Source organism: Adiantum capillus-veneris, chromosome 26 (genome assembly GCF_014529385.1).
Source record: "Adiantum capillus-veneris isolate H3 chromosome 26, ASM1452938v2, whole genome shotgun sequence".
Taxonomy (NCBI): Eukaryota; Viridiplantae; Streptophyta; class Polypodiopsida; order Polypodiales; family Pteridaceae; genus Adiantum; species Adiantum capillus-veneris.
Window position 1 is genome coordinate 133,277,341 of NC_140956.1, and position 23,751 is coordinate 133,301,091.

The 23,751-nt window shown below is 40.4% G+C and overlaps 1 protein-coding gene across 1 annotated transcript; it reads left to right on the forward strand.

Annotated features, from left to right (window-relative positions):
- Positions 1–8,224: 8,224 nt before the first annotated feature.
- LOC147424232 (uncharacterized) lies at positions 8,225–9,091 on the forward strand. The gene is made up of 2 exons (XM_086501559.1): positions 8,225–8,738; positions 8,811–9,091. The coding sequence occupies exons 1-2, from the start codon at positions 8,225–8,227 to the stop codon at positions 9,089–9,091; spliced, it is 795 nt and encodes a 264-aa protein (XP_086357685.1).
- Positions 9,092–23,751: the final 14,660 nt, after the last annotated feature.

Here is a 23,751-nt window from a genome sequence, read left to right on the forward strand (position 1 = left end):
ACCTTAATGCGGATTTGATGGTAGCCAGAACGAAGATCAACCTTTGAAAATATTGTAGCACCACTCAAATGACTAAGCAGTTCATCTATGTGAGGAAGAGGATATTTGTTCTTAATGGTCTTTTTGTTTAATCCCCTATAGTCGATGCATAACCTATATGTACCATCCTTTTTCTTTTGGAATAACACAGGACTACCCCAAGGAGATACACTAGGTTTAATGAAACCCTTTTTCAAAAGATCATCAAGTTGTATCTTGAGCTCTTTAAGCTCATCAATATTGAACCTGTATGGAGATCTGGAATAAGGTGTCGCTCCTTCATATAGATCTATGGCATGGTCTACCGCTCTATGCGGAGGTATACCAAGAAGATCGTCCGGAACACATCCTTAACTTCATGTAAGAGATCCTCTATAAATTCTCGATTTGTCTCTTTATGTTTATCCCCAGATTCTCTTTAATCCCATTAGCAAACACAAGCAACGTCTCACACAAGCAAACACGAGCAACGTCTCACACTCTTATCTAAGTCACCTTATCAATTTCATTGCCAAAACTAGATTTAGAATCTCTTTCCTTCCACAAAGAGTGTGACTTATCATCATCAAATGATTAAAGATATATTTTTCTTTCTTAACAATCAATCAAAACATGATTTTCAATGATCTAATTGATACCAATGATAACATCATGCATATCAATGTTTATGTTATAGAAATCATCTTTATGATTTCGACTCTTCAAAGAAAAAAAAACAAATTTTCTACTAACTCTTTCGTGGAACTATTATTACCACTAGTTAAGTCCACAAGTCTTTTAACTTCTCGATTTAATTTCAAGTTTAATTTCTCAATCAATTAAGACGATAAAAAGCAATGAATACTATCCAAATCAATTAAGAAATTCAAATTTTAATCTCAACTTCTACGCATAAATTCGATCTCAAAAAAGCTTTCAAAGGACGTATCAAAGATATAAAACATCACAAAGAAGGGGTAGATGACTTACCTTTATCGTACGCATCGCCAAAAGTCTCCAATTGAGCCATCTTGGTACGTATTATCTTATCGGTCACCTTGCTCGAGCATTCGAAAATCTCGTGGTCGTGTTCTCGATATTGAAAGCATAATCCAAATCTTTGAGTTCTTCAATCCACGCTTCTAAATCTTCGCATATCTTTCTTATGCCATCAAACTCTTTAAGCTTAGCCTTCGTTAAGAATGATTTGGTTGTCGCTTCTCCCATATCGTCATCGTTTCTTTTGGCGGTACCCCAGCGCCGCCACGATGATTATTGTTTCCAGGTGGATTAGCATGGTTTTCACCTTCATGTTGGCCATCAAGGTCTACATAGATATCAAGCTCTCGTGCTGCTTTGCCCCGCAGAGCCTCAACACGCTCCCAATTTGTAATTTTCAGATCTTCTCATTGTCGCCGAATCAGGTCTTCTTGCTCCTTCATCCTCCTCTCGTATCCTTCCATGTCCAGAATCAACCGCTTGCTCTGATACCAATTGTCACGGGAACCGAATAATAGAGATCGATAGCAAAAGATAGCGAAAGAGATCTTTGTATTGATGAATCTTTGTAGAGTTTTGATACAACAGAGAAGCAAAATATATGGGCGCACTCCGTTGTATGGAGCTCGAACCTCCCGACCACCCCCGAGCTTCAGTTCGCTTGCATGCAGCGTCTCACTCGCACTCGCACTCACACTCGCACTCTCACTCTCACTCTCACTCGCACTCGTAGAAGAAGAGATCGGTGAATGATCCCCAAACGCACCACCCGTCATGCTTTTATCCTTCTTTTCCTCGAAAAGCCTGCACGATTTTCGTACCAAGTATACCTGCGAGAATAATATAAGAACGTGATCGCTAAGCGATCCATAAAGGTTAGATTCTATCATGACACTTTGCACAGATTCTGTTTCACACATTGATTTCTGCATCGCCTACAAAATAGCCAAAAGAACATACTCGTGCAACCAATTCAACATGATAATCAAAGTAAAAAAACATAATTATATACCTTCATAATCTCAATTGCCATACTCTACCATGAAGAAACAATCCACTTCTTGGTTGATAGCAGGGAAAACTGTATGATGTTGTATGTCTGTCTGTCCCTGTGTACACTACACTGCTGCTGTCTTCTGTTTGTTTTCATCATAACTTTTACAAACAAACTCAGAACAGAGCAATCCAGGTACTCAAAACGATGGGAATAGGTCTGGTCTACAAGGCAACACGGACAGAATTGCAAAAAAACGTCTGTGTTTGGCTAAAAACACAACTTTTAGGTCGCGACTCATAAAACCTCTATTTTTGGGTCTCCACTACTTTTACAACTTATTTTAAGCCTACCCATGCATTTTAAGCTAAAACACATAAATATAAAACATTGATATTAATAAAAATCTCAATTTTTATTGTTCATAGACAGACTATCTGTTATTCATTAATCTTTATCAAATACGTCTTTAGTATATTATTTAGAAAAATAATATATGTTCTCTCTTAATATCTCAAACTCATTCATATAAGCTCTATTTAATAGACTATTCAACAATCTTTCAAATCGTGCTAAATGAAAGATATGCCCTACTACATTCTTTTCGACTTTAAGAACTTCAAAGACTAGTCCTATTACACTATAACAATTATGATACCACATGTATAAATAGACAATGTCCATGACTGTATATATAGAGCTTTATATGTACCTAGAGTGTCAACTTATAGATAATTAATTGATTGACTTTCCCTTCATATTCCAATATGTGGCATCTATGAATAAATAATGTATGCAGTAGGAGTAGTAAGAGAATCCCTAAGAGGATATATATATAGATATATAGTGTGGAGATTGGAGATTTCCGAGTAGGGTTCTACGTTATCAACTGTAGCAGCCTGTGCAAAAGCCAAGCTTTCCAGCCTGGCAAGGGTAAACTGAGCCCCATGCTAATGCACTCTAAATTGGCACATGGATATTTTGGTAAATTTTGAAGTGCGAGGCACAGCCGCCGGGGTCTATTGAGTCAGATTCGGACGAGGGCTCGTGAAACATTTTTTGTGGACCCAGCTTTGGAACTTTTTCACATATTATAACTAAAAGTTTCATAATATGAACCGGCTTGAGAACCTTCTTGCCCAAATTTGAGCCAGCCATTTTTTATTTTGAACAAGCTGTGGATAAAGCGAACCTATTTTTTTTCGAGCTTGTATACTAATATTGTCGAACAGTGTTTGCGACAAATGTGTCTCAACTTAGGCCCCTATCACACTGGGGCACCCAAAACATGGCCAAGAGGAGGTGGCGCCCCCCTATTCGTCCGCCAAAAAGTGATTTCGAGCCTAGAAGCTTTGTCAGATGGCCAGCCTCTTAAGCCCGGCCAACTTTCCAAAGTGGTGGCCATCTCTCAAAAAGTAACCCGCAAGCGCACGTCACAGGTCTTAATATCGTGCCATTTTCAATTTCAAAAATGTAGGTTGAGAGCAAAGGGGAAAGAAGAAATTCCACCCCAAAATAGAGAAAAGTAGTGTAAACACCCAAAAGCATAGCCGGATTTTCTAAAATTTCCTCTTGGCAAATTCAAGGAAAGTATGTATGTATGTTACACTAATATTATTATGCAATGCTCCAATCTTCAATGATTGGTTGGTGGCCCACACTCCAGCAGTGTTTCATGAGCGATTAGATCACTCCTCCTTTTGGCTCTCCCACTTTGAGCGTGAGACTTCTGTCGTGGACATGGAGATTCCGATGCGCGCCACTCTTTTTCCCTCTGTCTCCACATGGTGCTAGCTGCCACCAACATCATGCTTCAATCAATGTTGACTGTGTGCTGCCATGAACAGACCCAGGTCCCACTCGCCTTGTCCCGCCCAAATGGCCAGGGCCCAGCACACCTCTCTCTCTCTCTCTCTCTCTCTCTCTCTCTCTCTCAGCTGCGGCACAGAAAACTTCTCTTCTTCTTCTTCTTCTTCTCTCAGCTGCGGCACAGAAAGCCAGGTCTCCATCGCCTGGAGCTATCGGTACACTAGCGCCTAGCTAGGCCGCCATTCACTTGCTTCTCTGTCTCTCTCTGTCTCTCTGGTTCCAACTCAGGTGTAGGAGATGCGAACGCGTGGCGCTGCTCTTCGTAGTCTGTCAGGGCATCCCAGCTCATGTGTAGGAGCTGCCAACGCCTGACGCAGTTGATCTCCCTCGTCTCTCAGTGCATCTTAGCTCATGTGAAGAAGCTGCCAATGCCAGAATAGCAGTCTGCAGGCCGCCATCAAGCCTGGTCCAGCGCGCGAGCAGGTTGCTCAAATCAGTTGTGAAGGCTTCACTTCGACATATTGAAGAAGACGTCGTGCAGTAGCGTAGCCTGTCGCAATACTTCAACTCATCGGCATTGGGTTCTCTTAAATCTTTCAGGTGCTTAGCATTTTTTCTCCTCTGGTTATTTCCATTGTTTGGAGGAATTAGACGTGGCACTCGATTAATCAAGCTCTTTATTCCCTCATCATGTATACTGCTCTCTCGATTATGGAATTAATAGTGCATGAAGAAACTTAATTTTAGTGTAGCTTAGCCTCAAATGCCATGCTTGCATGTATAGATGGACGTAATTAGAGCAATGATAGAAAAAGATTTACTGTAGATAGTTGGTTTATTAATGTACGTGAATGAGAATAAGTATACATGCATGGCTTTTATCTCTGTGTATTTAATCCAGCTATTTCTCTGTTAGACCGTAACTGGTTTTGGAATTTTTTTTATTTGTTAAATAAAGTTGCCCATGCTTCCAAAAGAGTGACTCACTGACAATTTGATAGAAGTACGAGATTTTTGTGCACCTTGCGTGGGACCACACCCCAAACCCCCGTCCGTTGCATGCTTAAAAGCATACCTTGGCATTATAGAGAATTTTGCTAAGTCTTTTTTTTTAAAAAAAACGCTGCTCATGTTGTAAAAGTAGGATGTAGAAGCTACTCCATGTTGTATAATGCGGCTCCAGTATAGTACCCAACCCTATTCAAGTTGATAAGCTTATGCTCATTCAAGTTGATTGATAAGCTTGTTGGTGGCTTCAGTCCAGAGATCTTTGATCATCCTTGTGGAGGCGCCTCCTTGAGTGCGGCCTCCTTAACGATGATCAGCAACGTTAAGTTTGCTAGCTGATCATCGTCGCCATTGGCCCGATGCGAGATCTCCACAACCCCCATTGTATTGGCCCTTAAATGGGTTGAGAACAGGGTCGGTTCTCTTGCTTGTCTAGTTGTAGTTGCATGAACTGAACTAATTTGGCCCCTTAGGACGTCTTGAATCGAAAAGGCTTATAATTAGTCCTTTTCTAACTTACCAGGTTTCTTTTGATGGAGATTCAAAACTATTATCTTCCAGACTTTAAGCTGGATTCTGGAGACCTTGGTAAATGCTTTCACTCCCTAGATCATATTGGGCAGTTATCTAAGCCAACCGCCACAATGCTTTGCTTTGATAGGATGTTAGAAAGGTGTATAGTCGGAATCTACCCTTCAACACACGTAAAGCTATAATTAACATCATTTTCTACCGTTCAATTTAGAAACATGCCAACTATAATCCATCCCATTGACACCTTTGTCCATGTACACATAGGGTTCCAAAGCTAGAATACCGCACATGTCAAATGGTGTACAAACAGTGTGATTTATAGTATCTTGATTGCTACCATGGAGAGAGAGAGAGAGAGAGAGAGAGAGAGAGAGAGAGACAGAGAGAGAGAGAGAGAGAGAGAGAGAGAGAAACACGAATGATAGGCTTAACATGCTTCTCTAATGTTAAGTGCTAGCCAGATTGCAATTTAGCAGCCTACTTCTCTAATGATTTCATGTAGTCGAGTTATCATGGGTTGTTACTAGTTAGTAACAACCCATGTTACTAGTTATCATGGGTTGTTACTAGTTAGTAATGTGCGATTGTCGTATTTTTCAGAATGAACACAGAGCACACTCACGAGTATTCTCTTAACGAAGCTATTTGGAATACCATTATTAGAATCCAATCTGTGATGGATTCCCATCGAGCTTGCATAAAGCTTCAAGACGATGTAATGCGTGTCTTATTTCAAGGCTTAGGCTCTGTTTCTGAAGAAAACGAGAAATGTCTTGCTAAGCTCTTGGCAGAGAAGAGCAATGATTGGAATGGAAGTCTTAATGATTTCAAAACACCAAGTAACTTCTCTGAAATACTGAAGCTCTACAAAGACAAAGGTATGGTTATCCCTCAAGAATGGAAACTATGTCTTGGCAGTGAAAGTCATCCCCATGAACCGCAAGTCTTTCCACCTAGCAAAGAGGATGCTGATAGAGACACCTCCATGTGTGTTTGCATTGACGGAGTCCGATCAAGACGTCGTCAGCGAGATTTCCTTGTTTGGCAGCAAAAGCAAAAAGGAGATGATGCCATTCTTATACACATCTTTGATAGATCAATTGAGATGTCTCTGTCAAAGTGAAGAATATTGTCATGATTTCTTAAGCATGTGGAGAGCTCGAGAAAGATGGTTGGGCAAGGAGCCCTCTCAACATCCTGACTTTATTCAAGAAGTATGGGACGGAGAGAAAATGCGGATTTATCAGGACTTTTGGAATCTTGATGCCTTTTGGGAGGCTCCAGTTGTGTCTCAAAATGACAAGTGCAAGATGACATATCGAGCATTTCCCAAGTGTTTGTCAAGCAAAGAGCTTCTTAGTAGTTGGAACGAGGATACACAAGCCTATGAGTTTGCATGTACAAGGTGTAAAAAACAAATTTGGGGGGAGAGGAAGCTTATTAGAGGAGACCCAAAGAATTTTTTTCTTCTCTTGCATTGCGATGGATTTCAAGCAGCATCAACAACTATGAAAGATAGTGCAGTAGTCGAGATCACTGTCTTGAATGGAGGAAAACGATCTACTCTTGGTTCTATTCCAGTATTGTTTCTTCCCCTGTCAAACAAAGAGTTAGAAAAGAAGCATGGAGATATTCTCTCTTGTTTTCTAGAGCCCTTGCTTCAGGATTTAGAAAGCTTATTTCTCGATGGTTTTGAATCCAACTATGCCTATAGTAAAAGCCGTATTCATAAAGGGCTTCCAAATGAAACAACAATGTTGCGAGGAATCTTAATGATGTGCACTAGGGACCATCCAGCTCAATGTCAGCTAGGACAGTTCAAAGATGGCGGGAAGAGCTTTTGTCGACGGTGTAAAGCACGTGCATCACTTCAGCAAGATGCAACTGGGTCAAGATATGTGTATGATAATAATAGGGTTCAAGCTAGACATCCTCCCCAAGGTCGAAATGTAGAAGACATGTGGTCAGCAATCAGACAAGCGAAACGATCTCCTACTAAAGAAGGCAAGGAAGATATACTTCGGGATGCAGGTTTGTCTGGGAAATCCATTCTCTGGACATTGTATCACTTATATGCGTTCAACCTGTCTAAAGACTTAGTATATGATTCTATGCATGTACTATCTCTGAACTTATTTCAGAAGTACATCAAAAAGCTGATCTTATCTGCTACTACACCAATGAAGCGTGCCATCGACAATGTTGTTAAGGAGGTTACATCTGTCATTCCAAAGATTATTTTGAACTCAGGGCGATGGCCAAGGAACCCATCGAGGCACTTTAAAATGTTCAAGGCAGAAGAGTGCCAAAAATTTGTACAGTGGTGTCTGCCTCACATTCTAAATGTAGTGCAGGGAATCACAGATGAACAACGTTAACTTGGGATGCTTCTTGTTGATATTTCTCACTTCTTATTCAATTTCTCTAGAAGAAAAGGATGGTCATTGAGCGACATCAAAACATGTCGCTCTCGACTATTATCATGGAGAATCTTATCAGAACAGTACGAGGGTCCCAATAGCTCCCCTTTGGAGCATGTGGCAGGTACATAAGACTCTCAAGAATACTATCTCAATGAGATTTTTTTAATTGTTTGATTTATATAGTTTTGACTAAGTGATGCTTGGATTAATACTTTGTATAGGTAGCGGTGAGATGCTTGACGATATCTTATGCCATGGCTCTCATGATTGTTTTTGGTGTTTCTCTTTTGAGAGAAGCATATCAGGCTACTTAAGCATTCCAACTAACAACAAAGCCAATGAGATATCCTATACGAATTTCCATAGTCGCATCTTGTTTACAAATACATGGAATCAATTAGAGATCGAAAAGGATGGGCTATTGTGTGAGAATAGATATATGAAAGCTCTTCACTCTTGCTTGCTTTCACCTCAAGGTAGGAGCTTTGATGAATCATCAAACCTTGGGTGTCATAATTGGCATTCTTTGTGTGCTTTTCTGGCAACCTCAGAGAAGCAAGCTCGAGAGCTATGGAGTAGTGCTATTCGGATTGGGCACTCTTGTGCTTGCAAAGATTTACTTAATAGAAATGGAATAGTCATTGGACGAAAATTGAGAAGAATTCCCTTCTTATTAAGTGCCAATGAAAAAGAATCAATCAAGAGGCTCTCAAGTGGAGACCCCTGCTCCTATGGCTATGAGTACTCCAAGGTTTTTGTAGATGAAGTGAAGTACAATGTAGGAGATTATTTGGTAGTAGCTAAAGATCACGAGTCAAAATTTTATGGGAGGCTATCAAAAATATTTTCTGTGGAGCAAGAAGGGATCGTTGTTGTGTTTGTCACGGTGGAGGCCATTGTGCAAAACTTTGATGGTATTGATGACATTTCTGGAATGTTCATCCTACACAAAAGTAAAAGGAATCAGTATGTCTCAGTGATACTACCAGTTCACTGTATTTGCTGGAAGTTTTTTTATATTCAAGGAGCAGGAGATGATATGGAGGTCTTGTATGAAATCAATGGATTTGATCGACGTCATCGTCCAGTGCTTCCAAGGGGGCTAGGATGTGTTCCTTCTTGGCCAAAGGAGGGCGACATTGTAATTGCTAAGGGACTTGAAGCTTCTACAATAGAAGCTTTGGTGCAAAGTGTTGATATAGTAAATAGGAAAGCAATGCTCCACTGGAAAGGTGATCATCATGAAGAAACTTTTTGGGTCGATTGGAAATTCATCTTCTCTATTCAGATACATGGAAACAACTAGGTAAGTCTTGTGAAATACTGTGTAAGTGATTTATGAAAAGTCTTTTACTAATCTATGACTTGTTTTGCAAGTATTCAAAAGCATGGACAGACAATATGAAGTATCACATATAACTTGTAACTATAGATGGGACTTATTTCAAGTTTTCAAATTATTTTATTGAGATTGAAAGAAATAAGGATTTCAATTATATATAGATGCGTACAGTCTTTAGATAAGAATTGAAATTTCTCTTTTAAGGATTTTTTATCAAAGCTTGTATTGGATGGCACATGCTATTTAAAAGTTAATTGACGTTGCTTCATATGGCATTTTGTGAGTCTTTTTGTGTATTACTAGTAAAAGGTATTAGTTTTGAGTTATAATGTACATTTAAAATAATCTTCCTATACTTTTGAAATAATATTCTTGCTTGTGTTATGAGAGGTTTAAAGTAGGCAATTATTCAAACATCTATCTCACAATGTTTTAATGTTACTTGCATGTGGTAAGCAATGGTAACAACCTTTCAAAGTATACGATGTAGTCGCTCTTAAAAAGTGTAGTCACCCACAAAGAAAGCGATCCAATTATATAACATTTATCAAGCATGCGGTATTAATTACCAAATGAAATTACCACATGATTGTCTTGTTACACCATATTCAACACCACCATATCTCAATAGTCCTATGCTAATAATTATATTTCTCTAAATTGAGATAGCAGTCTATTAACATCATAGAATCAATCTCAAGATACCTATAAGATCCATGTGATTGGCCTTGAACTCAAAGTTTTCTACTCAGTAGGGAATCTGTGCACACACATGCAGGCGTGAATATGTTTGTGTAAGAGAGAGAGAGAGAGAGAGAGAGAGAGAGAGAGAGAGAGAGAGAGAGAGAAGAAGAAGAAGAATAATAATTCTAACATTGTAGGAAACTATCCCAAGACACCTTAAAGATCTATCTGACGATGAGAGTTGAACTCAAGATTTGTTCTTCAAGAGGGAAATGGCATAACCAATCTACCACACTTGTGTGATAGAAAGGCTATACCATTTTCCTCTTCTTATTAGCACACACACATACACACATCCATACACACACCCCGGAAGAAGAGAGGGATTTGTAGCTTATAAAGGCTAGCTTCGTGCTATTATTCTACACTATTTCTAGACTTGATCAAATTTGTTACAGAAATTAGTGCCATTATTTCTACATGGAAAATGAAAATTTTCATGTGGAAATGAAGATATATCCGATTCTCCATTCTATTATTTCTATGTGGGAAAAAAACTCCCTCCAAAATTTCCATGTGGAAATGAAGATATTTACGATTGATGAAAGTGGAAAAAAAAACATGTTGGAATAGTTATATTTCCACTTTGGATATTTATTATCACAAGGAACTTTTTTTTTAAATGGAACAATTACATATTATTATATGGGAATACATAATTTCTCATTAGAAATACATGTATTTCTTGATGGGAATGACTTTTCCTTTATGCCAAAGGTTTCTCCACTTTGGAAACTCATTAGGGAATATGTCATCAAGTTCTTGTGACCCGCATATCCTGCGGCACCTACAACACCCGAGACGCTGCAGCCAAGGTGGCCTGCCTTCATCATCGGCTTTAGTCCCCTAACAGCCTGGAAGACAGTCTTAACTTTCCGTAGGATATTGACATTTACGTGCTGCTGGCATCGTCGCCAACCTCGCACGCGAGGTGGGCCGAGTTGAGGACACCGGAAGGGAGTTCATTTGATCCTTCCATTTTGGCGCAGTTCGTCCTAGTTTTGGAACGTTTAATTGCGTGATGTTTTGCAGACAATAATATTGTTCTGGGTTGATGACCAAGTTTTTTGAATGCTGGATTGTGCAGGCTGACTGTTGATGGGAACATCAATATATATCAGTAAATTCTTGCTTGTAGACATCGTTTTGTGCAGAGGTCCAAATTGCATACATGCCTTCCATTTGTCTTGTTCTCTCAAGTGCCTTCACAGCTATAACAACCAGTGTATATCTTACAGTACAGCATTGAGCCTAGCACTCCATGCATGCTGTGAAAGCTGCATAATTGGGTAATGAACAGTTGTTGGGTTAAGGCTTTGTATAGGATCCTTTGTTGACCATCAAAAGCTACGCATGTTTGTGTACGTCGTCGATGATTGAATGTACCAGATATGCTTGCTCTCCCAATTGGTTTGGAATTGAATTTGTCCAAATCATCACTGATTGACGTTTCTACCACAGATTTTCATGCCTTCATCTTGAGTGGAAAAAAATCATGGAGTGGGCACATCTCAAGGAATATGGTCTATCCCATGGCTGTAGAGGGTTTTCAGAAAGATCTGTTCAAATGGGTTATGGATAGGGTTAAAATTGAAATTTCCAATTATCACTTTGAGCAATGTCGTCCTCCATAGGTGAGATTGAGGATCCTTCAAGCTATTATAGCACAGTATATGCTCTTCTTCATACCACTGTTAGATTGAGGATTGCTATGATCTAGGCTACTATGGGGCTTTTGTAGGGATGTAAACGCAATGCTACCTCCCCTGTGTCTTGGGAGCTAGTAGCTAAAGGACAACAGATTGGGGATCTAGGAATGATTGACGTATAATACATGGCATGCATGAAGGACTACACTTTTGAAACATACGGTTACGACATATATTTGATTGTCTAAATGTATGTAACATGCTCGTATCATGTGATTGATGCATATGTTTTCTATTTCAAGGGTTCTTAGAAGATTATGCATGGAATATGTTATTTTTTGTAGCACCTCTTGTAAAGTGTACATGTGAGCTTTGTCCTAGAGTACAAGAGTATGAGTCAAGGAGAAGAAAGGTGGAATTATCCCACATGCAGTGGTGCAAGGCTCTAGAGCTACTTAAAGCTCATTTCATAAATGAATAAACCAAGTCTATTTTGTATTACATCTCCCTTGTTTATGGTGAGTTTGTGATTGCTAACCAAATACTCAAGATCGTGTTTATGAGTCCAAGTTAATTAATCTTGGAACCTAATTCGCTTGAGTGATAATCTAGCCAACACACACTCACTCTTGTGTGCACGATGTTTCTCTTTCATCCACCCTAGCTAGCACGATCCCATTCCCATCAAGTGGTATCAGAGCTCCATGGTTTTCTAGCTAGGTTTGTTACTATGCTTTTGTGTGATAATGTAATTTGCATTTCCATTAGGCTTCTCTTCTCTCTAATCAATTCATGATTAGGCTATCCGTGGGCAAGTTCATGGTGAAAGTCCATTGAGCCACTACCCTCCATAGCTAGGTCAAGCTTGATTAAGAGTAGTAGGATCTTTGCATTCAATTAGTTGCATGCATGATTGCATTCTCTTAATTAGTGCGCTCTCATCTTTGATTTTTGCTAATTTTCACCTTCAATTAATTTCATCAAGTTCTTCTTCTCATCGCAGTGGTCACATACAGCCTTCAAGAGTGATCCTCGCAAGGTTTCCATAGAGCCTTCAAGCTCTGATCTGAGCTCGGGAGCTCCATTAATCCTACCACCCATTATTTCTATATTTGGGTGTGTGTGGGCATTTGAGAGTGTGTGCAACCCCTACTGATCTTAAAATATATTCCTAATTTTTGAGTGTCATTCAACAGGGATAGGCCTTGGCTCACTTGGCTTAGGGGGTTGACTCCTTAAATTGGCATGTGTTGGTGGGAGGCTCAAGACTTTAATTCTTAAAAAGGGCAATGTGGATGGATGGAGACTTGGGTCTCGAAGTGATTGATAATCCTTGGGCAGGACCGTTGGGCCATTTCCCACACGTGCCCACCTGTCTTCTCCTTTTTTGGAGATCCGTTGTGCTGCTTAGTGCCTTGACCCCGCCCCTGCCCACTTGCTCGAGGCCTGCTTGCACTTGCCCGAAAAGGAGCTATTGCCCGTGTTGCTCGGTTGACCTCCTCGTATAAGAGCTACCTTCCCACGGCCCATCGGCGCCATACAAAATGGCCACGGTGTCTTACAACCCCAGCCAGGAGCCCTTTCTCGCGTGGTAAAACCCTGCCACATCTTCAAGGAGCCACTGCAAGCTTGAGTTACTCAAGGAATATTTTCCTGCATGCAGACAGAACTAAAAGGCACTAGAGAAAAAGTTTAGAAGGTTTTTCCAAAGTCTATCAAAGCTTCAAAAAAGAAAAGGCACCCAAGATTCCAAGCTCCAAGCAAAAGGAAGAGCTAGTCAAAAGCTTTGTACTTCAAAACATTTAAAAGGCTCACAAGATCAAAGGAGAACCCATCGGATTTGAAAGATTCAATGAAGCTACTCAAAGGCGAAGAGGAGATTCACAAAATTCAAAGGAATTTTCTCTTACTCTCTCTCTCTCTCATGAAAAACTTTCAAAATCTTTCAGCCAAGCACAATAACTTGCAAATAATTTTTCTCAAGCAGGGTTTTACCAGGCGGTACCTAAGCTAATACCCTCTATTAGCGCAATGGAAGAGAAGGGACTTGGGAAATTTAATAGGTAGGGCTTTCATACGTGGTGGCAAATCAAGTTGAAAGGCTACTTAATGAAAAAGCAGTTGTGGGGAGTAGTCAAGCCAACGTCACTGATCCGCCATCTACTGCTGGTGCACAAACACTTACACGAGCTATGAGTGTACAAAACCATGCCAAGGACGAGAAGGCATTAGGAAGCATAATCATTGCACTACATGACAATTATGTACACTTTATTGATGATTGTGATACCTCAATAGTTGCATGGGAAGCACTAGAAAAAAACTTTGGAGCTAGGAAAAAGAAGAGCAAAGTGAGCTCAAAGAAATATCTATACAAATTGCAAATGGAACATAACAAAAATATTGCAAGATTGGTCAATCGCCTTAAAAGCATGATCACGCAACTAGCTTTTGTAAACAATGCAGTACCAGAGGAGGAAAAAAACGCAGTTCTTCTAGCAGCCTTACCTCCTAGCTTTGACCAGATAATGACCATGATTGAGGAGAAGGATCCAACGCCAGATTTCCAAGACGTAATCAACTCTTTAATGTCCAAGGAGAAGAAGAAAGGGAGGAATGCTACTTCAAGAGAAGGAGATATTGCAGTTAGCTCTAGTAACAAAACTTGTTTCAAGTGTGGCAAAGAAGGGCACATAGAAAGGATTGTCTAGCATCAAAGACTTGCAGCATTTGCAAGAAGAAGGGTCACCTTCCTTCCAAGTGTTTCAAAAAGAACAAAGGAAACACCAGCAGAAATCCAAGGCCCAAAGTCTATTCGGTAGAAGAAGACACAAATGAAGATGGAAAAGAAGGAGAAAATAGCCTTCTAGTCTATGACAACATTCTCTAGCTTTTGTTTCAGCATTTTTCCTTCAGCTATATTTTTTTGGAGATAGCTTGGTCTCAGTTTTAGACGTCTGTTCAACGGGAGGCGTTGAGTATCTCTTGGATTAGAGATGGTTTGTCTCCTAGATTAGGGATGGTCTCCTAGATTGGAGATGTTCCTTTTTGCTCCTGGATTGGAGTGTGCCAGAGTTGTCAATTCCTTAAGTTTCTTCCCAGTCCAAACCTCAAGAGGAGGATTGTAAAGTGTGAGTTTTTTCCTAGAGTACAAGCGTATAAGTTAAGGAGAAGAAAGGTGGAATTATCCCACATGCAGTGGTGCAAGGCTCTAGAGCTACATAAAGCTCATTTCATAAATGAATAAACCAAGTCCATTTTGTATTACATCTCCGTTGTTTATGGTGATGGCTTAGAAAATACTCAAGATGGTGTTTATGAGTCCAATCTAACTAATCTTGGAACTTAATTCGCTTGAGTGATAATCTAGCCAACACACACTCACTCTTGTGTGGACGATCTTTCTCTTTCATCCACCCTAGCTAACACGATCCGATTTCCATCACCTCTTAAAACTCATCTTGATACTTCTCACATGCTTGCTCAATCATGGAAATATGTATATACCAAATTGACCTTGCATGATAGCATTGGGTACACTAGAAACTCACTTGTTTCATAGAATGTGTTTTGGTATAACAAAAACATTAGTGCCATTTGTCAGATTCTAGACTCTAAGTGTTATGCTCATTTGTTTATTTGTATCAAGGAGGCAACATACTAGCTATAACAAAGCCTTGTCATTGACTATGAGCTTGAATGGTGTTTCACAAGTTTGGATGTTGTATGACCTTGGTGTTGTATATTTAAGGTGAAAGTATTCTACTCTAGACTTATGTGTTTTACACTTCTGGCTACCATTTTCTAGAAGAAATACAAATCTGATGGGATATGTAGTAGATGTGGTAAAAACAAAATATCCACAAAATCTGTCTAATCATGATCTCTTGTCTCTGATTTGTGGAAATGTTGTCAGCATTGATGGTTCACAACATAGAGTATAAAGATTACCAACTTCAATATTATCTTTGGTAATATTAATTTTGAGGATGAACAAATGGAATTTTTCTTTTCATCTTTTAGAATGTGGGTTTGTGGTTTTGTAGTCATGCTCTCTTTTCTTTGAGTTGTGGAAATGGTGCCAACATCCATGGTTCACTGCATGGGGTATAAAGATTCACACGTTCAATAATAACATTGGTAATTTTGATTGAGAGTCTCCATGCCCCATCCAAGTTGCTTCCCTGAGTATTGACACTATTTTAGTGCCAAATAGCTATGATGTAGACGTCTAATCACGGTGATCTACTAACACCTCCATGCAAGCAAAATTGACATATGTTACTTGATTATCGGCTATAAAATATACTTGGTTGTCAGAACAATGTATATACACTTTGTAGTTGCATTGCCATGGTATACCAAGTATTAGCAAATTATTAGGGGATCTGATGGTTTTCTACAGAAATTATGGGGATATGCGTTGTTGGGCGCATTTCTGACACCCCGTCTTTTGTAACTTTGTACATATGGACGTGACGCCGGATGTCAAAAGGGTGTGTGGGATTTCTTTTTGTGGTTTTCTTAGCTCGATTTAGCAAGCACATGTACATGCACTGCAAGTCGCTAGTCTAGTGACAGCTGTCGGGCTACTGTAAGTGCCCGTGAGTGAGTTTTTTGAAGTGAGCCTTGTATATAACTAAAACTCATGTACAAACTGAAAAAAAGTTCAGCCAAACATCAGAAATTTGTAGGTTTTGGGTCGTTGTGGCTTCTTGATTCTTTTGGATGTAGTTTTTTGCTCCGACTAGCCTTCTCTACGTGTAGTTGTGCTGGGATAGCTTTCTGTTTGCGTCAATTTTGCTCATGGCGGCGTATGGAATCAATTTTGGTCATCTTCAACTTTCTCGCGAGTCATTTTTCAAGCTTTCTCTCAAGCTTTAAAGTGCCCCAATTGGAGTTGTGCTCATCAGGTTACGACTAGTTCTCTACAGGTTTATGGCTATGGCAGCCTAGTGGCAAATTGTGTGTAGACAGAATTGGAGGGCATGTATCTATGAATTGTGGAATTGATGTTGAAGTTATGGGTTTGTGATGCTTGATTGTGAAAGGAGAGGCCCTTGTCTTCATCTGCATTGGTCGGCGTGTGCTGTAAATCCGTGCTTTGACAGGGTTTTGCTCCTATGTGACATAGTCTCTTGGGTGGGCGACGGCTAGTAAATTCCCAAGGGTCTACTCCTATTGGGCTTGTGGTGTTTCAGAGGGATTTTGTAAAGCTTTTTGTGTCTTGTAGTTCTCTTTCAATGCTCTTGGGTGACGTCGCTATAGAGGTGTTTCAGTTTGCTTACAGTTCATGATCTCAGTTTTGGTGATGAAATTGTTGCATCTGGCCTTTTGTGTCGTGGGTTGTATAAGCTCACTTTGTATGACAAGTGTGGAAAAACTTTGCAAATGCTATTGCAGATTCAAGGGCTATTTCAGATGCAAAACTTTGGCATGCACGTTTTGGTCATCTAAATTTTGCCAATTTGCTGTGTTTGCAAAAATCTGATATGGTTGCTTCTTTGCCACCTCTTGAAGCACTTGTCAAACATGTTTGTGAAGGCTATATTTTGGGTAAGATGCAGCATTCTAAATTTCCAAAGGATGGTTCAGTTCAGGCCACATGCAGGTTGCAGCTTGTGCATAGTGATGTTTGTGGGCCCATGCAAACTCCGTCCTTGGGCAATTACCTGTACTTCGTGACTTTCATTGATGATTACTCCAGGCATGCATGGGTATTTTCGCTTAAAGTGAAGTCTGAAGTTTTTATGTGCTTCAAACAATTTCTGGCTATGGCTAAAAATGTCTCGAAATGTACTATGGGCACCCTCCGTTCCGATCGAGGGGGGGAGTATATGTCTCATGAATTTAATGCATTTCTAGCTAGTCATGGGATAAAACACCAATGTACAGTGCCTTATCCGCCTCAGAAAAATGGTGTTGCTGAGAGGAAAAACAGGTCACTGACGGAAATGGCACGATGTATGGTCAAAAGTCAAGCTTTACCGCATTCTTTTTGGCTTGAGGCCATCATGTGTGCCACTTATGTACTTAACAGGTGTCCTACTAAAGCTTTGCAGTCTATTACTCCATATGAAGCATGGCATGATAGAAAGCCTTCTATTGAGCACATGCGTGTTTTTGGTTGTTTGGCATATGCTTTGGTGCCACAAGTGAAGCGCAGAAAATTGGATGATAAGGCTGTCAAATGTATTTTTGTTGGTTATATTGCTGAAAGCAAAGGTTACAGGTTGTATCATCCGCAAACAAAACATATTCTGGTTTCTCGGGATGTAGTGTTTGTGGAAGATTCTGTTCAGCCCTTGCTGTCATGTACTAGAGACAGTAATGTAAGCTCACAGGACATTTATGACACTTTGTTGCCTCTTTCCAGTGGTGGAAATACGAATGTAAGTTCCAATGAGGCAAATGTACAGCCTATGGGGGTTTCTGAAAATGTTTTAGATCAGCCTATTTACTGATGCAGATGTACATGATGTACTTGATGAGGAAAGGGCTGAAAATGAGCAGGCTAGAGGTATGCCAAAATGGCTGGTGCACACACTGCGTGACAGTAAATTGGACGCACCTTTGTCTAGTCGTACTCGTTCAAGCTCTCGCCATGCATCTTATGCATCAGATTGTTATGCTATGGTTGTGTCTAGTTTACATGATGTTGAAGAGCCTCTGACTTTTGATGAAGCACAGAATTCAAAAAATTGGATGGCTGCCATGCAATCAGAATATGATGCACTTATAGAAAAGGACACATGGACTTTATGTGATTTGCCTCCTGGAAAAAAGGCCATTGGTACGAAGTGGGTTTACAAGTTGAAACGCAAGCCAGATGGTGAGATCGATCGCCATAAGGCTCGACTTGTTGCAAAAGGTTATGCACAACAAAAAGGCATAGATTATGAAGAGACTTTTGCTCCCACTTGTCCTATGACTACTGTGCGTTTTCTATGTACATTGGCAGCTCATTTTGGTTGGGATGTACATCAATCAGACATTGTTAATGCTTTCTTAAATGGTGACATATTTGAGGAAGTTTATGTAACGCAGCCTCGCGGTTTTGTCATAAAAGGACAAGAGGACAAAGTGTGCAGATGTAATAAGGCTTTGTATGGGTTGAAGCAATCTCCTCGTGCTTGGTATGAGAAAGCTGACACTCATTTGGTTAAACGAGGCTTTCGTAACAGTCCAACAGAAAGCACATTGTATGTAAAGCGTGAGGATGATGTATTTCTCATTGTGGTTCTTTATGTTGATGATTTGCTGATCACTAGACCAAATGAGAGACATATTACTGAATTTAAGGCTGATTTGAATGCTACTTTCAAGATGAAAGATTTGGGATTGGTGCATCATTACTTGGGTATACAGTTTAAGCAGTGTGATGGTGGTATTGCCTTGTGTCAGAAAAGTTACATAGAGACATTGCTATGTAAGTTTGGACTTGAGGATTGCAAACCTATTGCCACTCCCATGGAAACAGGTTTGAAGTTGAGTCTACATGATGCTGGTGATCCTACTGATGTCACTCTTTACCAAACGGTTGTTGGCTGCCTCATTTATGTATGCAACATGAGGCCAGATATTCAGTTTGCAGTCTCACAGGTTAGCAGATTTATGCATAGCCCAGGGTCTAAGCATTGGCAGGCTGTCAAGAGGATTTTCCGCTACCTTAGTGGCACTTTACATCTTGGCTTGTTTTATCCCAAGGGGGGATCATTGCCGCCAGACTTACATGCTTTTTCGGACTCAGATTGGGCTAGTTGTTTTGACACGCGAGTGTCCACAAGTGGTTTTTGTTTCATGCTTGGAAGTTCATGTATATCATGGTTGAGCAAGAAGCAACCTACTTTGGCCACTTTGAGTTGTGAGGCTGAGTACAGGGCAGTCTTCACAGCTACGGTTGAGTGTGTATGGCTCAGACGACTTATGGCTGATTTGGGTGTTGGACAGGACACTTCCAACACTATCTACACTGACAGTCAAAGCGCATTGGCAGTTGCGAGGAACCCAATTTTTCATGCTCGCACAAAGCACATTGAGGTGCATTACCACTATGTCAGGGAGAGGCTCTCAGCAGGAGAGATCAGCTTGGCTTATGTGCCAACACAGGACAACCTTGCAGATCTTTTCACAAAGGCATTGTCTTGTGAGAAGCTTGAAGCTTTCCGCAAATCTTTGGGCTTACTCCCCTTTGTGGACTGATACTGTCCTCAGGGCATGGCACTTCCCTTTACTCATGTGCCAGCTCTCGTTCACCGCATCACTCTAGGGGGGATTTGTTACCATATACATGTGGTAGTGATGTCTGTGAACACACTAGGACCGACGGGGCATCTTTTCCCTCTTTAGGAGGTTTTTTCCCCCGTGCATTGTATATATGCCCATCACTCTAGGGCTATCTATCTTTCCATTGCACACTAAGTAACACACTCTCTATTGTGTGCCTTGAGCTTCCTTCATCTTCTCCAAGCTGTGTGTGTTTCTCTACAACCCTAATTCCAACAGTGACAAGGGATATTTTTTTAGCTTGCACCCACTGATCCATCCAATGTAGCAAGCTTAATGGCCCCACTCAGTGATATAGAATGAATCACAAATGGTCCCATTCCTTGCTTTTTCAATCTCTTGGTTTTTTGCTTAAGAGTGTAAACAAGCACATAATCTCTTGGAGCAAAGTCCTTGAAGTCCACATTCTTGTCATGAAATTCTTTCATGCATTGTTTTTGGGCGTACATTCCGGCTAGTACCTTCAACCTATTTCATTTAACTTCTCTAGGTCATCCAAACGGTTAGACCATTCATGTCCAGACCACTCAAGTTTATTTACTATGGACAAGATCGGAATCAAAAACTCTATGGGTAAAATTGCATTAAGTCCAAACACCATGTTATAAAATGTAGTCCCTAGAACATTCTTGTATGCAACTCTATAGGCTGAAACAACAAAGTGAAACTTTTGATCCCAATCCGGCCTATTGTCGTTTACAATTTTGGTTAGAACCATGCACAAGACTTTGTTGGTATTCTTGGCTTGACAGTTAGCTTGTGCGTGATACACAGTTGATTTTTTGTGTATGACAATGAGCTCATCAAGTAAATACTCAATGACTTCGTTAACAAAATGTGTCCCTAGATCATTAATAATTTCAATAGGCAAACCGTACCGTGTGAAAAAAATTTCATACAAGAATTGTGTCATAGTGCTTACATCATTCCTTTGTGTGTCTTTGTCCTTGACCCACTTCGTTAAGTAGTCTAGAACAAATATAAAATACTCTACATGAGTTTTATAAGTTGGTGGTGCTATGGGATCCATGAAATCTAGACCCCACTTTGCAAACATCGGGTGTGCTTTATCATTGTTCTCATAGGCATTTCATCCTTTTTAAGTGGAATTTTTGTTCTCTAGCATTCATCACACCGATTCACATATGATTTAACATCCATGAAGAGTGTAGGCCGCCAATTTCTAGCAAACATTATAGCCTTAGTCACTTTTAGGCAAAACAATGACATCTCGCTTGCCCTGAATGTGCTTCTTACAATATAGGCAAGTATTCACTTTTTGATGCACAAAGTCTGAGTTGATTATCTTTGCAACACTTGTACAGCTAGTTGAAAATCAATTCATATGAGTGTGCTTCAATTTTGATACCTTTTAACCTAGTTTTAGACATGTTTGTAGTAAATAGAACCTGGTTCAAACAATCTACAATATACTTACTCCAATGTGATGCTATGTTCACCTAAAACAATGTAGCATACTCCTTAGGCATTCTGCCTGTACATGATCTGACTCTCTTAACATACATGTGTGCATCAAATTTCATACTAGGATAGAAAACTCCCATTCTCATAAAATTTTGGTAGGTTTTGATTTTCCCATGTTAGACAAAGTCCATTTTTAGGTACAAAGGAGTATTAGAGGCTTTGATACAGAATCGCAAGATACCATCCAAGCCTCTATGATATAGTCATTCGCTAAGCAGTTGAAAGGAATTGCTTTGATTGATTGATTGTCTATCAATTATTCTCTCTCTGTCCATTGAACAATTGTCCTATGGTCAAAAGTGGGACTCTCAATCCATGTTAACCACCGACGTCCACTTCTAGTAGTCATGGGCCGGGCTTGTCGGTCCAATAGGAAAGGGGTAAGAGTGACCGCCAATGAGAGAAGCACTCTAACTGGAACATTCAAGGGTTAGTTGGCTAAGCATGGGTGCCCAAGTGTGAATGGGCAAGCTCATATAAAAGTCACCTAAATCTAAAAATCACTCATTCTCTCATTTGTGAAATTGAAGAGTGCTCTTGCTCCATCTCCATCATCTTCTTCATCTCCTTGTGTGTGTGTATGCGAGAGAGAGAGAGAGAGTGTGTGTGTGATCAAACATTGCGACGGCACAGCGGCAGTGAGGTGGTTGAGCACGGCACGACGGTAGCTCCCTCTTCTTCGCAGCGAGGAATCCTCCACGAAGGCGAGCGTAGGGCGGTGAGTGACACACCCTTGCTCTCTTGAGCTTGCTAGATTAATTTGGTTGTGTGCTTGCAGCCATTTGTCGCACGCACACAGTGTACGACAAGTCCCTTGTTTTTACACGTGCAACAGATGCGTACATGATTGGTGCCGTTGCTGGGGAAATGCGCTGCACTATGCTCAAATAGCACTCTATGTTGCTTTGTGGTGCAATATGAGATGTAGGAAAGGTAGAGAAAGAAGGTGAGTGGCTGTTGAGAAGGATTTGTGAACTTTGTTCTTGTTGCAGTATACTATTTTCTGTTAATAAGGTGTTAGATTTTTTTGCTGCAATGTATTGTTTTCTATTGATAAGGTGTTAGATTTAAGGTATTAGATCTATAATGTTAGGTCTGTAAGGCGCAGTAAGTAGATCTGTTAGTTAATTAGTTGCTTCAATATTGTGTTAAACAATGTGTAAGAGTAGCTCTGTTAGTTGCAAGTAGGTATGTTAGGTGTGTGTGTGCGCGTGCACGGCGCAATCGCAACGACCTTATCCACAAACACCAAAAAAATTAAAATTTAAAAAAAAAATAAAAGAAAGGACTGGGATCGAGAAATCTCCCCAAGCCCAGGCTTAGGCCTTAGTCACCCTTTGTACTTACATATTTTAGTCTCACACCTAAGTAAAAATTGACCCTTTTAAGGACCATCGGAGCTTTGGGTAACCAAACGCTGTGTTGTATAGCACACCACGACTCCCTGAGAAATGCACTTGTGTTGAGTTATCACACGCTCTAATCCAAAAACCGATCATAAAAAGACATTTAAAAACATCAAAAAACTAGTGAAAACAAGGTGCATAATGCTTAAAAAATCAAGCGGTTAACCTTCGTGGGTATTCGCCGACGCTTGCAGGGTGCCAAAGGTACATGCATCTGCGCTTTGGTCGTGTACTAGAGGCTGAGCAACTAGCAAGCACTTCAAATTACGCGGATTCTCAATACCCACCTACCTTAGGTTCCTGGCCCTCGACGGGGACCCAAGGTAGTACAACCCAAGACTCAAACATAGCGGCTAGTGACTCTTCATCTGACTACGATATTATGGAAGGGCATCCTACACCAAACTCAGAGCAAGGAAACAAAAATGTACCTGTTTGGGTCCCACAGCCTGGATCTAATGTGTTTAGTCGCTTTATAGAAACCTTTAGTAGAGCTACTCGCTCTGAACCTGCGGCACCTAGTGAAGTTAATGAAGGTGAGGTAGAGGTAGACTTTCCTTTGGTATCTCAGGGGGAGCTTATACTCCCCAAGAGTGTCCACGCTGATATCCTACCCCCTGCTTTCATGGAAGACCCTGCAAAGCAATCACACTCCGATGGTAGGAGTCTTGCGGAGGTGCAAGAAGTTGAGTGCTATATGCAAGCGGCTAGGGAGAGGGAAATGGAGAGTTTCCTAGAACAATTCCAAGCCATGAAGGGAAAGACCCCTGGGAAAACAGGTATAGCAATCAAGAAAATTGAGTGCTCCTAAGTTAGTAGGCAATGTGGGTCAAACTGTGGGGAACAACAATGCTTCCACCTCAAGGGAAACCTCTAGTATGCCAGACCTAGAAGGGTTATTTCTCAACAAAAATTGGGAATATGACCTACAAATTGAAACCTTGACTGACCTGTACACGGGTTGTACAATCTACTTCGAGCACCACAATTCTAAAGGAGCGGCAACAGATGGTCTGCAATGTCATCCATAGCATCATCCAATCAGAGAGGCAAA

Coding starts and splice junctions, on each gene's coding strand:
- LOC147424232 (XM_086501559.1), top strand. CDS start 8,225: ATGAAAGCTCTTCACTCTTGCTTGCTTTCACCTCAAGGTAGGAGCTTT. Junction 8,739..8,810: donor AATGTTCATCCTACACAAAA/GTAAAAGGAATC, acceptor TTTATATTCAAG/GAGCAGGAGATGATATGGAG.